Raw genomic sequence first — 17,052 nt, forward strand, 5'->3', positions numbered from 1 at the left:
TATATGTATGCAGTCAGTGACGTCTTGGCTGAAAGCCTGGTTTGCTCCCACATGCACACGGGCATACCAAGGACACCTTCTCCATCTGACCTGTGCCTACCTTGTCTCCTTTCGTATCCTCAAGAGATGGTGTGTGGCAGTTTCCCACGTCCATCCACTGCCTTGCCTTTGCTTGCCTCCTTCCATAATGCCTTTCCCATTTTCTGCCTGGAAAAATGTGTATACATCCTTGCATTTCAACTTATCTTCTCAGTAAAACCCTCCTTAACCTCCCAAATTAATATCGATTGACAAAATCCCTCTTCTGGTTTATACCACTAGCATAAAAGTTGTTAATTGTATTACACTTGGGTATAATTTATTGTATCTATATTCACTCTAGTATATATTCATGCAGCTGTCTTTCCACTGGACTGCAAGAAATGTGGGGCTCACATGACCTTAGGCATCTTCGTATTCCCAGCTTTCACTGAATGGCACCGAGTAGTTGTCCTGTGAAGTCCAAGACTGTTTGGTGAATGTATTCACTTAATAAATACCCCTGAGTAGTTCACCTGACCAAAGAGAAAAGCCAGAATTCCCTAATCTCAGCCATGAGAGGGAGCAACAAAATGGTTCCTTACTTTTGTTTGAAAGATTAGAATATGAATATTTCACTTCTATTGTAATTTTTTGGTGGACATAGTATTACCTCTCTCTACTCTTGAATTTAGTTTAGAAGAGCAAATTTTCCCCCTTTTTTTATGAAAATGGCAATGTAAACCTGAGTCATAGTCATTCACAAAGATGTATCCATTCAGTCACTCAAATATATTTTGCATCTTCCATAGGGAACAAATGAAGTTCTTTTTATCCACAGATTTTAATCTGGGAAATAGAAAACAAGACCATTTATATCAAGCTCTCAAACAGAGTACAAAACGTCTCTGAAAATGCAAAATCTTGTGAAAATTCTGACATCAGCAAGATCTAAGTCTCATGGGTTCCACAAGAATCAGCTTCTGCAGCACTCACTAAATAATGCTTTCCTCCAGCAGCCTGAAGCCTAAACCAGACTAATGGCTTTCAGGAAAGAACTGTGGTTTCAGAAAATGGAAAAATATGATGATCTACTATTGAAAGCTACCCACCACTGCTCCCACCACAGCTACACAACTGCTTACCCTTCATTTATCCCCCCCACAACACACACACACTAAAGTCCCCACAATCCCCTTTTGAGCTGGTCTGCTGTCAGAGGCATATGTAGATGTACACTACTCCTACAGTAGTTTTCCAGGTTTACTTATATAGCACAGAAACCAAGTTAAATGCGGCCAGTTGGGTTCCAGATTTTCCTGACTTACAGAAACCCTAGTTTCCAGGAACCCATGTGAAAAAGACATCACATTGAAACATCTGTCAGAATTTGATTGGAAACCCACTGGGCGGGAAGTCACTCACCCTGAATCCTCGTGTTGATTCTACCATGGTGATCTTAAACAAATCTCCTTACATCTCACGGTCTCAGTACTTTCATTTACTATAGGATATAATTGTCCAGTCTGTATTTTTTATACTGAACATGTGCTAGATACTACATAAAGGGGAGGAATGAATAGGGTCCATTGTATGCATTGGTAAGTAATTTAAAACAGTTCTTTTATTAGAAAATAAGTAAAGATGTAACTTGGGGTCAATTTTAAAGTTGCAGGATTTTTTAAAGATGAAATAGTAGACTTCAAAGACATATCACGCTCATTCTGAGTGGAACTATCTCTCCACCTCCAGACATCTGGTGAATGGGCTCTTTTCCCTCTGTTAGAAATCCTTTAGTAAAACATGATGGCAAAATACTTATAAGTACTCGCCAAAGTCCTTTCTATATCTTTCATCGTATGATTCTGTGTATGAAATGGCATACAGCCTATTTTCCACTTTGATTTAAACCCTAGTTACAGCTCACTCTTGAAATATAGTGCTTTGCCCAGAGAGAAGTAAGAATTCCAGATTAAGGTATATCACAATTCTGAGGCAAATTTCCTTCCTTTGTGGTAGGGATGGAGAAAGTAGAGTTATAATGAGAGAAGATTCTGGCAAGTGGGCATCTCTTCATTCTCTACAGATGAGTGATGAAAGCAAGAGTGAGAAGGAAAGGAAATACATAGAACTTACTTGGAAATGGTGCTGAGACAATGTGGAACTGTTCCAGAGAGAAGGAGCAGAGGTGTGCTTCTACGAGGTAGAAAAAAGCACCTTCACCCTACAGGAATGTTGGAAGAATTAGACTCTAGTAAATACAGTCTAGGTGGCTTTACTACTTTGGTTCTTCTTGGAGAAGAAAAGGTCATGAAAGATTCAATTGTACCACTCCTTTCTCCATGTATCATATGCACAGATCAGTTGTAATATCTAGTCTTCATTTCATTATTTCATATTGAGTATAATGCTTTTGAATACTGTAACTAAGCATAATATAGCCAGCCAACTCTACAATGGCCCTTGAAACCAAGAATACAAATGCCCACAGATAAATGCGGTAAATTTAGATAATTTATCTTAACAATATCCATCAGCCAGGAAGAATACACCCCCTTGTCATTCATCAAAACTTTTATAGAATAGGAACTTGTCAGAAGAAATATATCTAAATCAAGATCCACAAAATTAGAGTTCCCGTTGTGGCTCAGTGGTTAAGGAATCAGACTAGGAACCATGAGGTTACAGGTTCGATCCCTAGCCTTGCTCAGTGGGTTAAGGATCCGGCATTGCTGTGAGCTGTGGTGTAGGTTGCAGACAGGGCTCAGATCCCGTGTTGCTGTGGCTGTGGTGTAGGCCAGAGGCTACAGCTCCGATTAGATCCTAGCCTGGGAACCTCCATGTGCCTCAGGTGCAGCCCTAGAAAAGACAAAAAAGATCCACAAAATATATACAAAATGTACTCGGGAAACACATTCATGGAAAAATATTTTCTTGTACTTAAATTTCTGCTAAGTTTGCGACAACAGGGTTTATGTCATAAATACTAAACAAGGAAATCAGTTTAAAGACTATGTTTAAGTAAGAGAACATTACTATAGGTCAAATCTTTACAGGCACAGCTACAATTCAGCTGTGTGGACATCTGGTAATGGGGCCATTTGTACATATTAATAGAATTGTGTAAAAAAATGATATACTGAAGAGATTATCCATGATTTATGAAAAGGATGAATCATTATCTGCCACCCAATTTACAAGCTTAGTATATCTCTAGGTCTCTTGCTTTATTAAAGAGGAGAAAAGAAAAATGGAAGATGATAATTTTCTTTATGGCAGAGATAGATATTATAAAATAGCTGATAAAATAATTAGAACAGATAATTTCACAAACAAACTGCAAACTTATATCTTGTGCACATAGTTCTAATGCACCTGGAGTAGAAAACATTTGAAAGTCTTGGCTGTCATGTTTTCTGTGGAGAACAATAAAGTTCTGAAACCATCCCTGGGCTCTCCAAACAATTCAGGGTGTTGCCTTTGATCTTCAAAGTCCCAATATCATTTGGGTTCAAGTTTCCATAGAAACTGCCTTTATGTAGCAGCATGCCTGCTTCAGCTGGCCAAAGGACAGCTGCCAACAGGCCTTAGGTGTGAATACCAAAGACTGGAAGCAACACATTTTCCATGGAGAGATTACATCTTTGGAATTCATTTTTTCAGTTGGTTTTACCAAGTTCAGGAATACTGGCCTTCAGGCCATAGAATAAAGCCCAATTACCTGATACTTATGGGAATATTTAGAGGTAAAATAAACATCAAGTCACAACATTATTAAGATGGAATAAGTATCTTGGCTTAAATCCTCAAAATTTTTTGACTTCCTTCTGAATTGCTCCAAGCATGCCAGAGTGTGTTGAAACTATAATTAAGTCCTCCTACTTCCCCATGAAAAAATTCAAGTCTGCCTAAATAATAAAGGTTCCTTTACAAACGCAAGGGGTTTCAGAACAATTGGCAATGAGTTATTTAAAAAGAAAAAAAAAAGCCCTCAGAACTAGAACATTAATTTGTACTGCACATGTGAAGAGCTTAAGGAGAGACACAGAAATTTCCATCAGATACACTGGTTTATGGAGATCCTCAGGAAGGATCTACCTTATCCAACCCACAGAAGCAGAGTCTACAATTCAGTCTGAGAAAAGCCTATCATCTTCAGGAAAAATTTACTTACTGTGACCAAGTCTCAACTTAATGTCACCTCCTCAGAGACCTTCCGTATGTACCATACTTACAGCAGTGCCCACTTCAACATTATTCTTTACTGCTTCTTCACAGAAGAACTAGGAGGGAAAAGAATCAGAAAACAGGTCAATTCAGATTATCTAGACCAAGAAACAGAAAGAAAAATGAACAGAGCCTCAGATACCTGCAGGAAGCCATGAAACTATCAATGTATGCAGATGGAAGTCACAGAAGGAGAGAACAAAGAGACAGTGGCTGAAAAATGTGAATAAATAGTGGCTAATAATTTCTCAGATTTAATATGAAAAAATTAACCTGTCAACTACTATTTGACAAGGGAGCTGAAGAACACTTTTACGGAGAAAGGATAGTTTCTTCAATAAGTGTTGGGAAAACTGAATAATCACATATAAAAAAAAATTGGACCCCTACCTTACACTTCTCCCCAAAATTAACTCATAATAGGTTAAAAACATAAATGTAAGACCTGAAACTGCAAAACTCCTAGAAGAAAACATAGTGAAACAGTTCCTTGACATAGCTCTTTGTAATGACTTTTTCGGAGATGACACAAAAAAATACAAGTAACAAAAGCAAAAACAAACAAGTGGGACTACATCATACTAAAAAGCTTCTGTACATCAAAAGAAACAATCAACAGAATTAAAAGGCAATCTCTGGAATGGGAGGAAATATTTGCAAATTTTCCTATATATCACATAAGGGGTAAATATCCAAAATATATAAAGAATTCACAAAAATAAATAACAAAAACAAACAATCCAATTATAAAATGGGTAGAGAAACTGAGCAGGCTTTTTCCAAAAAAAACATACAAATGGCCAATGGGTACCTATAAAGATGTTCACCATCAGTAACTATCAGGGAAATGCAAATCAAAACCACAGTAAAATGGTGATTTTTTTTTTCTTTGTCTTTTCTAGGGCCACTCCTGTGGCATATGGAGGTTCCCAGGCTAGGGGTCTAATTGGAGCTGTAGCCACCAGCCTACACCACAGCCAGGACAGCAACGCGGGATCTACTGAGCAAGGCCAGGGATCGAACCCGCAACCTCATGCTTCCTAGTTGGATTCGTTAACCACTGTGCCACGAGGGAACTCCTAAAACGGTAATTTTGAGGGCTATCATCAAAAAGACAAGAGATGTAGTTCCCTGGTGGGCCCAGTAGGTTGGGGATCCAGCATTGTCACTGCTGTGGCTGGGGTACTGCTACGGAGTAGCTGAACCAGGAACTTCTGCATGGTGGGGGCATGGCCAAAAAAGAAAAAAAAAAAAAAAAAGACAAGAGATAACAAGTATTGTTGAGGATGTGGAGAAGAGGAAACACTTATGCACTGTTGACAGAAATGTAAATTGGCACAGATACTATGGTAAACAGTATGGAGGTTCTGCAAAAAATTAAAAATAGACGTGTCATATGATCCAGCAATCCCTCTTCTGAGTATATATCCAAAGGAAAAGAAAATGGAATCTCAAGGAGATATATGAACCCCCATGTCCACTGCAGCATTATTTACAATAGCCAAGATATGGAAACAACCTTAGTGACTGTCAACCTTAGTGAATGTTTAAAGAAGATGTGGTAAATATATGTGCAATTAACTATTATTCAGTCATGAGAAAGAACAAAATCCTGGCATTTGCAACAACACGGAAGGTTGCTGAGAACATTAGCTAAGTGAAATAAGTCAGAGGGAGAAATACAAATACTTTATGATGTCATTTATATGTGGTATCACTTTTGTAACATAAATTTATCAAATCAACACATTATATACCTTAAAGTTATACAGTATTATATTCAATCATGTCTCAATAAACATGAGGAAGAAAATTCATCTATTCACCTAAGAAGATGAAGAATTCCAAGTAAGATAAACTCAAAGATGAAGTACTTAATTCACAGCTACATTTTCAGACCCTAAAAGGGTGCCTAACACACAGAAAGCTCTCAGCAAATATTTGTTGACTCATTCAACAAATTAATTTTTATTTTACAAATGAAAAGCCCAAAGCACAGAGAAGTAGAGTAATTTTCCCAAGGTTGAACAGGTAGTAAGTGATGGAATCTGGTTTTAAATCCAGGCAGGATGATAACAGAGCCCTCAAATCTTAACCTCATGCTAATCTACATCATGTACCAGTCCTTGAGGTGCTGAAGTGTTCAAATCTACATCTTCTGTGTGAAACCCAGGTTGCGTAATTAGCTGTCTGCTGCTGCCACCCTCTGCTTCCATCTGAAGGATTTAACATTTCTGAAACATCACTTATCAGATCTTCAAAGAGAGTGAGGTATAGTGGAAAGAAAATAGACTTTAGTGTCATACAGACCTTGGTTTGGATCTCTAATTGGGCCCTGAGGCTTCTCATCTTGGATAGGTAACTTGATGTGCTTCTCAATTTTCACATCTTGGTATGTGTAGAGAATTATAATATTTTTATAGCACACTGGGACGAGGTGGCAGTTGGTCAAAGGGGACTGGCCTGGAAATCCAGATGCCTCATGTTCTTTCTACCCTATGTGGGCATACCTAAAATTGATGTGCATATGCTCTTGAAATGCTCTAATTTACCCAGATTCCTTATCTTTAAAAATGGGGCACAAGTTCATAAAATGTGGTAAATTATGTCTATGTCACAGAACACCTGCAAACTATAAATAAAACATCATGGACAAAATGTTTGTTAATAGATTGTCACAATATAGGTGCTTGGTTGATGGTAATTATTATCATGGTTACTATTAATATTATTCAAAAAGAATGGAGCTCCTGTTGTGGCTCAGTGTTTAACGAATCCGACTAGGAACCATGAGGTTGCGGGTTTGATCCCTGGCCTTGCTCAGTGAGTTAAGGATCCAGCGTTGCCGTGAGCTGTGGTGTGGGTCACAGACATGGCTCGGATCCCATGTTGCTGTGGCTCTGGCGTAGGCCAGCTGCTACAGCTCCAACTGGACCCCTAGCCTGGGAACCTACATATGCTGTGGGTGCGGCCCTAGAAAAGGCAAAAAGACAAAAAAAAGAAAAAGAAAAAGAAAAAGAAAAAAGAAAAAAGAAAAAGAAGTCACAGGCCCAGAGTTCCCATCATGGCTCAGTGGAAACAAATCTAACATCCATGAGGACACAGGTTTGATCCCTGGCCTAGCTCAGTGGGTTAAGGATTCGACATTTCTATGAGCTGTGCTGTAGGTCACAGAAGCAGCTTGGATCTGGTGTTGCTGTGGTGTGGGGTAGGCCAGCAGCTACAGCTCCTATTAGACCCCCAGCCTGGGAACCTCCATATACCAAGGGTGTGCCCCTAAAAAAGAAAGAAGGAAAGAAATTACAGGTCCAAAATGGAGTCACTTGTACCAGGCCCCAGATCAGCAAACCAAGACTTAATTGTAGTTTCCAATCTCTCCCAGGGATGTGACCTTTCTGGAAGGTCTAGAATTACCTGATTCTAGATCAGCATTAGTGAGGTAATCTGCATGATAGACTCCACTCTTCCATCAAAGAAAGGTGATATTGCCTGAAAAAAAATCCTTTCTTCTGTTTATGACTTCCTTGTCTCACCCCATTTCTGCTGTTGAAAAACCTTCCATTTTGTTCAGCTCCTCAGAGCCCCTTTCTTTTGTGAAGTGGGATGATGCCCAATCCATGAGTCACTGAATAAAGCCATTTTATCATGAAATTAATCAGCTGAATTTTGGGTTTTAACAATATTAGTATCAGTTATAGCATTTGCTTACAGTTTCCATGGGCTCTCCATATCCAAGGAAGAGCCTGAGTCAGATTCCATCATGCATGTTTGTTTCTCTGCCTCCTGTAACACTGAAGTATTGTTACAGATTACTTCCAGTTTATTAATTTTGACTTTCTGTCCACTCAGTGACAAGGCATCTAACTGAGTACTGTGGGAGATTTCCAAGGAGTATAATCACAGACTCTCAGGACAAGGTAGACTACTACCCTCTTGAATTCTTCCCCTCAATGGCTTGAGTCCCTTCTAAAATATTCACTGAATGAACATTCAATGTTCAGATATCACCAATGATAAGAGTATAACCACCCAAAGAAGCTCACTCTAGCTTGGGACAAGATTTAAGAGTTCTTCTTGGAGTTCCCGTCGTGGCTCAGTGGTTAACGAAACTGACTAGGAACCATGAGGTTGAGGGTTCGATCCCTGGCCTTGCTTAGTGGGTTAAGGATCCAGCGTTGCCGTGAGCTGTGGTGTAGGTTGCAGATGAGGCTCGGATCCCGTGTTGCTGTGGCCCTGGCGTAGGCCAGCAGCCACAGCTTCAATTTGACCCCTAACCTGGGAACCTCCATATGCTGCAGGAGTGGCCCAAGAAATGGCAAATAGACAAAAGACAAAAAAAAAAAAAAGGATCTGGCGTTGCTGTGAGCTGTGGTGTGGGTCGCAGATGTGGCTTGGATCCCATGTTGCTGTGGCTGTGGTGTAGGCTGGCAGCTACGGCTCCAATTAGACCCCTAGCCCGGGAACCTCCATGTGCTGCGGGTTGCGGCCCTAGAAAAGACAAAAAGACAAAAAAAAAATTCTTCTTTACATTGATTCCAAATCCAACTTCCTACTTCTGCCCGTTGATAATTTTTCAATTTGGAGCTATATCGAGGAGATCCAATACATGTCATACATACCCCATATTGAAAGACCGAATTCTAAGACCCAGACATGCCTGGGATTGTCTGAAGACAGGGAACCTGGATCTGGTTTTGGGTATTATTTGTAGGAGGAACTGGAGAGCTGCCTGGAAAAGAAGTCATTCATCCTAAAAAGGAGCTAGCTGTAGAACAGAAGCAGATAGGAGCCATAGTCTGCAAACACAAGAGAACAAGCAATCCACTTCTTTTCTACAATAACAATTTCTGACTAATAATCTGCCCTACTTCACATCACGTATTTGTTCACTGATGATGAGAGGAGAACAGATGAGTAGAGCCCAGTGTCAGTCTCCAAGAGTGTCTTCCAATTCTGCCTCTATGGTCTCATGCTGAAGCCCCAGGGACGAGAAGGGTCTTAAAATGAAAAGAGAGATAGGAATTCTTTTGAAATTAAGTAATTAATTATCTGCAAGTCTTTGCTGATACATTCAAAAATGTCAATGAAATAAAAGGTTAAGAGGGAAAATACATATAATGAAAGCTAACTAAAGAAAAATATCAAACATGAAAAGAGCATTACACATGGAAGAAACTGAAAGTTACCAACTAATTATTTCTAATAAAAGATTTTAGGACCAGTTTTACTGGCAGGTAATTCAGTTCATTGTATTAAGCCAGCATAACCAAAATTGCAGAGGTGACTAAAGAGGGTCTTAAAATACAAATGCTGTAAATCTTACTTACGTGGATTTGAAAGGTCAAAACAAAAGAGGAGGTTCCTAGGCTAGAGGTCTAATCGGAGCTACAGCTGCCAGCCTACATCACAGCCTCAGCAACGCCAGATCCAAGTGGCGTCTTCGACCTACACCACAGCTCACAGCAACACCAGATCCCTAACTCACTCAGCGAGGCCAGGGATCAAACTTGCAACCTCATGGTTCCTAGTCAGATTTGTTTCAGCTGCGCCATGACAGGAACTCCATAAAACTAGAAACAAATTTAAAAGATGTTTTTTCATTTTAAAAAGCGTGTATGCAAAGATCATTAAGCACTAAAATACCCATTCTCTAAGACTTCTGAAAGGTGTTATGACACAGAGTTATACTATACTAAGTTATGCTACATAACATAGCACAAGTGAGGATTAACAACTACTCTCTTGGAGCTCCCGCTGTGATGCAATGGTATTGGCAACATCATGGGAGCGCTGTGACACAACTGATCCTCAGCCTAGCACAGTGGGTTAAGGATCCAGCATTGCTACAGCTGAGGCTTAGGTTGCAACTATGGCTTGGATCTGATCCCTGACCTGGGAACACCACATGCCCTGGGCAGCCAAAAAAAAAAATTTTTTTTGAAAAGAAAAACCAAACAGGAGTTTTCATTGTTGTTCAGAGGGTTAAGAACACGACTAGTCTCCATGAGGATTCAGGTTCGATCCCTGGCCATACTCAGTGGATTAAGGATCTGACACTGCCAGGAGCTGCGGTGTAGGTCACAGATTCGGCTCAGATCTGGCATTGCTATGGCTGTGGCTGTGGTGTAGGCCGGCAGCTATAGATATAATTCAATCCCTAGCCTGGGAACTTCCATATGTCGTGGGTGTGGCCCTCAAAAAAAGACAAGACAAAAAAAAAACCCAAAAAACAAAAAACAATAAATAACTACCTTCTCCTTCAGGTCACCTTTGCAGCACAGAGGACTGGGCAGGAGGCTAAAGGTGCCACATCTGCACAAGCAGCCAGAGAAAAAGCCAGTTTTGATGGGCAGCCCCGGTGGTGTTGCAGAGGTGGCATGAACCATCTGAGCAGCAGGGACTCCAGACTCATTTGGTGGCAGCAGCAACAATGTCACTGCAGGAGGGAAGAGAGAGCATGGACATCTCACAGCCACTCTGATTTACTGAGCAGCACATGGAAGAAAACCCAGGCAGACTCACTCACAGAACTAGTCTGGAAGAATCTTGGAGAGCTGGAGTTCTCACAAAATGGATGAGGATGCAGCCTGAAAATACATTTTACCATTGTTACGAAAACCACAGTTTCACCTTCACATCATTGTGGCCTGGGGAGAAAGTTTTCAATTGCTTATCCTCTAGGAATTCTTAACCTGGTGGAGGAAAGAAAGTAACACTTGAGAAGTTAATGGTTTTAGACAAGACAGGACTAAGTGGAAAATTTGGAACTGACATCCAAATACTTAGGAGTTTAGAAGAAAGTCCTCTGAGAACCAAGGGACCAGAAAGTATTCCATCAAGGAGAAAGGAATTTAAGTTTTGGCTGTAAAGGATGGGCTGGCACTGAATAAAATGAGAAAACTGGAGATGGGAGGCAGAGGGCATTCCAGTGGCATGTTGATTCTGCAGCATCATCTTTGTGGAAGGCTCTAGAAAGTTCATCCTAAGAAGCAATAGTCAAGGTAACTAACAAGTTCAACAGTTCATGTATAACTGTCATGTATATGTCATAGTCTAACCTCATAAAAGGACTATTTATTTTCCATGGAATTTTATTAGAGAAACACATTAAAGAAGTAAATATCTGCCTACTGAATTTATTCTGAAGAAAGGATGCTCAGAGAGAAGAGACATAATTACAGAAAACCTGTGGTGCTGTTATTTGACTGGAGAGGGAATCACAGAGATCTGACAGTGTTGAACGCCCCCTGGAGGTCCTATAGTGCAGATTCGTTGCTAGGGGTTTTTTCATTCATTTTTCTAAATGGGAAATGATTCTAAAGGATGAAATGGCCTTGACTCGATTCTTCTGCCTTCCCCGTTCATTCACACAAGTGCAGTTCATCGCGATTTATTTCCCTCCACCAACTTTATTGCTTGGTGCTTCTAAAAAGCCCCTCTTTTGACCACAGCTAGAGTAAAATTAAGAACTAGAGACAATTGGCAGATACAGACAATAATACAGTTAATTCCAATGGCAAGAAGATACTATTAGATACTATGGATTTCTAAAAAAATACTAAACATCATAAAAATGAACGGTGTGACAAACTTGGGCATTTAATATTATTCATGCATGATGATCCCAGCATGGCTCAGTGGTTAATAAAGCTGACCAGTAACCATGAGGTTGCCAGTTCGATCCCTGGCCCGGCCCAGTGGGTTAAGGATCGGGTGTTGCTGTGAGCTATGGTGTAGGTCACAGAGGTGGCTCGGATCCCGCATTGCTGTGGCTGTGTCATAGGCCGGTGGCTACAGGCTCCAATTAGAGCCCTAGACTAGGAACCTCCATATGCCGTGGGTGTGGCCCTAAAAAGACCAAAAAATAAAAATAAAAATAAAAAAAATATTATTCATACAGATTTCACTCGTCGCTGTGAGACAAGCAAAGATTACACAGGTATGCAAAACACCTAGCAAACCGCCTGTCATGCAGCAAGTACTCAGAGAACACTATTTCTTTTCCTTGAATAACTAATTATAAATATCTAAATAGGGTTTATAAACAAAATGGACCACATATACACAAGAACAGTATCTATACGAAGTGGTGGATATGTTAGTTACCTGGATTGTGGTAATCATTTCACATTGTATATGCATGTCAAATCATCACATTGTTCACCTTAAGTATACGCAATTTATTTTTAATTATAAAGCTAGGGGAAAATAAATCAAAACAGAGAACAAAGGAAAAAGAAAAACAAAGTGGATTTGTCAGAAACTCAAAGTGCCATAATGACACAGAATTGAACATTTCATGAGGGGATCTACTCCCTGCCTGCCATATACTACTTTTTCTTTGCTTTTGTGCATGTCCTTTACTCAGCAACAGCTGAAAAGAGAAGAGGATCCATGGTCCTACCTACTGAAATTAACAAGGAAGACTCAGCTCTCTGCTACTAACTGGACATATGGCCTCAAACACATCACCTAATAATCTGGGCCTCAGTTTCTCCATTTGAATAAGGAAGAGATTGTCAGAGATCCATCTAATCAGAGATCTCTAATGCAGCTCTTGGACCACCAATAAACTAAGAAGAATTCCTTTGTCCCAGGTAAAGTGAATAATGTAGAGTTGTACAGGAAATTAAACTACTAAGTTAAAAGACTGCCATCAATTCTAAGATCAAATCCTCTTACCCATATGGTATTAAAATATCCCTCCTTTTATGAAGCAGTGGTGATATGATTTTAGGGGTGCCTTTAACTTCCTAAGTAAAATATTGCCAACCCTAAACTGAACCCCAAATTTGGGGTCTATGAAATCACTGAAAATCCACTGATTTTTTTTTTTTTTTCTGAAACAGGGTACTTGACAAAAAAATAGTTCATTCTGGAGACTGGTTGATCTGATCTTCAATCCAGGCTCTGTTAATTACAGAGTATGTGACCCACGATATAATTAGACTCTCAGTGCTTGAAAAGGTTATTGATCTTGAAAACCGAAGATCTGAAAACTCAGCTCCTGCTGATCTCCAAAGGTCCTTCCAGCTCTGCTTTCTAGACTAACACATGGACATTTGCTTTAGTTACACATGACATCAACTGGAAAAATGCACTTGAGTGATCAAATTAACCTTGACAAGCTGAAAAAGGTGAAGATTCTATACACCCCAGGGCTAAAATACAATGGAAGAGGAAAAGACTGGCTGTGCATAAACATCACAGAGAAAGATTGGGATTCTAACAGAATGTCTTCTGTATATGCTTATTACGCAGCTACTATATGCTAATATATACATGAAAGAGTCATTCATCAATCCTAAAAACATAAACTTTTAGTCATGATGTTTCAAAATTCCAAACATTCTTCTTGAATTTCATACTCATTAGTATCAATTTTGTAAGCTCTCATTCTAAAAATGGAAAAACAAAGGGAATTGGGAGAATGAGGCCTGAATAACCACACAGGGTCCACGAGCTCCCATTTGGTCTTTAACACTGCCTCCCATAAAGATTGTGAAACAGAACACACACACACATACACACACATCCCTTCTCCCCTACAGTGTTCTTCCTCTGCCTCTGACAAAGCTGCTGAATCCAAATATAGGTCAGAGGCACCACCTAGAGGCATTAATTCTAAATCTGACTCTCATTTCTGGGAACTGATACAAGTCAGTTCAACATCCAGGTGAGTTCTCCCTCTAGTCATAGACCTGAAAACTGGTTAATGAGTCAAATGCTCCCATCTCTAAATGCTCTGTCAAATGAAGAGATGTACAAATGAACACACCCTTTCACTTTGTTAGACTTGTCTTTCTCACCATTTCATTCGTTCACATTCTATGGTTTCACTTTCCACAAGAAAGATGTATAATACAAATGCCCCAATTCTACCTTTGGGTACCAGAAGATAATGAAACTGGAAACACAATAATTCCACACAAGCCTTAACTCAAGAGATAGCAAGCCCTTTTAACAATGAAAATGTATCTGAAGTAAACAATATTAGATCTTCTGGTTACCGTTGCTATTAGGGACAAGGAATCCATTTCCAGAAAGTTCATCCTTTGTGTGCCAAATTTTTTTCTCATCAGCAATAACAAAATATCTGACTGCTGTTTTAATCATCTGCACATCATGTCTATATAACACTAACTGGAATACATAAACAGCATCCCCAAGAGTCAAAGGCTTATCTCCACCCAAGGTATCACAAATCACCATGCAGTTAGGAGAGTTTTTGTTTGTATGTTTGTTTTTGTCTTTTTGCCTTTTCTAGGGCCGCTTCTGTGGCATATGGAGGTTCCCAGGCTAGGGGTTGAATTGGAGCTGTAGCCACGGGCCTATGCCAGAGCCACAGCAACGCGGGATCCGAGCCTCATCTGCAACCTACACCACAGCTCACGGCAACGCCGGATCCTTAACCCACTGAGCAAGGCCAGGGATCGAACTCGAAACCTCATTGTTCCTAGTCGGATTCGTTTACCACTGCACCACAACAGGAACTCCAGGAGAGTTTTAAATAAGGAGGAACTTTGAGCTTCTTGTGCATAATGGAGTCCCTAACTCAGGAGTGTGTTTGACAAAAACCTCATACTTTCAGGATATCAGCAATATAATTTAGAAGGCAGGTGAACTTGCCAGAAATTATGTAGGCTAGAGAAACTGAAGTTCCAGATTCTAGCATCTATACCACTCTCTAGCTTTGGGATCTAGGGCTATTGATTTAACCTCTAATTTTTCTCATCTGTAAAATAAAGAGGCTGTTTCTTGTGAATTATAAGTTTCTATAAGCATAAAAATATTTCATATAATTCACAAGTCCTAGGTGGAATAAAGCCTACAGCAAACACCTGCTCTTTATCAGCATTGATCCTTTGCTTCTACAAACCACTGGTGGGCAGTGTTAGGCTAAGACAACCTGCAGGGTAGGCAGCCTCCTCTGCAGCTCTTCTCAGATGGGCCCTTAGCCCATGTGCCCACTGCTACTACCACTGTCTCCCCTGTGCTATAAGACACACTAACACAGTAGATCAATAAAAGTTTACAGAATAAAAGGCTCAGCATTAGATTTTGTTTTACTTCCACTGTAAGCTGATCATTAGGCCCCACTTTGATACTACTAGCTCAATCTTTAATTAATCACTTCAATTACCATATTAATTTATGAAAAATTTTCGAGACTTAAGATCTTATTGAATGAAAACAATTATATAGAATCTTATTTTATCCAAATGGATGTTTCTGAAAAGATGTGTTTTTTTGTTTGTTTGTTTGTTTTTGTCTTTTTGTCTTTTTGTTGTTGTTGTTGTTGCTATTTCTTGGGCCGCTCCCGCGGCATATGGAGGTTCCCAGGCTAGGGGTTGAATCGGAGCTGCAGCCACCGGCCTATGCCAGAGCCACAGCAACGCGGGATCCGAGCCGCGTCTGCAACCTACACCACAGCTCACGGCAACGCCGGATCCTTAACCCACTGAGCAAGGGCAGGGACCGAACCCGCAACCTCATGGTTCCTAGTCGGATTCGTTAACCACTGCGCCACGACGGGAACTCCTGAAAAGATGTGTTTTAACAGCACTTTTTATGAATGACCAAAGAATGCTTCACTATTTTTAGCTTTAAAAATTATTCAGAAAAAAAATCACAAGAAAACTAGAAGTCCCTCAGATATTAATGTTTTGAAAACATAACTATATTTTGCAGCTTATCCTTTGTGTAATAATTTAACTTGCATTTTTAAATTTATTTTTATTGATGTATAGTTGATTTAGAATATTATATAAATGTCAAATGCACAACAGTGATTCAAAATGTTTAAAGATTATACTGCATTTATACTTATTATAAAATATTGGCTGGGGTTCCCATCGTAGCTCAGTGGTAACAAACCTGACTAGTATCCATGAGGACGCAGGTTGGACCCCTGGCCTCACTCAGTAGGTTAAGGATCCAGATCTGGTGTTGCCCTGAGCTGTGGTGTAGGTCACAGACACAGCTCAGATCTGCAATTGCCATGGCTGTGGTTTGGCTGCAGCTCTGATTCAACCCCTAGCCTGGGAACTTCCATATGCCCTAGATGTGGCCCTATAAAGGCCAAATAAAATAAATAAATAAAAAGTTTAAAATATTGGCTATATTCTCTGTGTTGTACAATATATCCTCGTAGCCTATTTATTTAATACATAGTAGTTGGTACTTTTTAATCCCCTACCCCTAACTTGCCCTCCTACCCCCAGTTCTCTTTATCTGTGAGTCTGGTTCTGTTTTGTCATATTCACTAGTAGAGTTTTTTTTTTTGGTTTTGGTTTTGGTTTTTTGTTCTGTTGTTGTTTTGTCTTTTTAGGGCCATGCTCAAGGCATATGGAGGTTCCCAGCCTAGGGGACAAACTGGAGCTGCAGCCTCCAGCCTACGCCACAGCCACAGCAATGCCAGATCGGAGCCTACCACCTATCACAGCTTATGGCAAAGCCAGATCCTTAACCCACTGAGCAAAGCCAGGGATGGAACCTGTGTTCCTCATGGATACTAGTCAGATTCATTTCTGCTGAACCATGAAGGGAACTCCTGTTTGTTCTATTTTTTAGATTCCACATATAAGTAATAAGATACAGTATTTCTTTATCTGGCTGACTTATTTCACCAAGCATGATACCCTCCAAGTTCGTCTATGTTGTTGCAAATGGCAAAATCTTTATAAGAGCTGAGAAGTATTCCATTGAGTGTGTGTGTGTTTGTATGTACAACATCTTTATCCATTCATCTGTTGACTGACAGTGGGCTGCTTCCATATCTTGGCTATGGTGAATAATGCTGCTATA

The 17,052-nt window shown here is 40.0% G+C and overlaps 1 protein-coding gene across 26 annotated transcripts in view; it reads right to left on the reverse strand.

The window, feature by feature from the left end:
- COX18 (cytochrome c oxidase assembly factor COX18) overlaps positions 1 to 17,052 on the reverse strand; it is an 80,496-nt gene that overhangs the window by 37,758 nt on the left and 25,686 nt on the right. For 10 of the 26 annotated variants that reach the window (XR_014812689.1, XR_002346390.2, XR_014812685.1 and 7 more), the window contains exons 6-7: positions 2,155 to 4,301; positions 101 to 207 (exon numbers count right to left, since the gene is read on the reverse strand). Coding sequence is in view for 2 of the 26 variants with exons in the window: in XM_084972457.1 (XP_084828583.1) it covers positions 9,213 to 9,242 (30 nt within the window). In the remaining 24 variants the exon portion in view is untranslated. Of the gene's footprint in view, positions 1 to 100; positions 4,302 to 5,931; positions 9,243 to 17,052 lie in introns of those variants that run through there. The other 16 variants (XR_014812686.1, XR_014812681.1, XR_001298348.3 and 13 more) reach the window with 6 other exon arrangements.

This window comes from Sus scrofa, chromosome 8 (assembly GCF_054392235.1).
Source record: "Sus scrofa isolate SSC_HxYL_T2T_F1_AM1 chromosome 8, Sscrofa_HxYL_maternal_Yorkshire_Landrace_v2.0, whole genome shotgun sequence".
NCBI lineage: Eukaryota > Metazoa > Chordata > Mammalia > Artiodactyla > Suidae > Sus > Sus scrofa.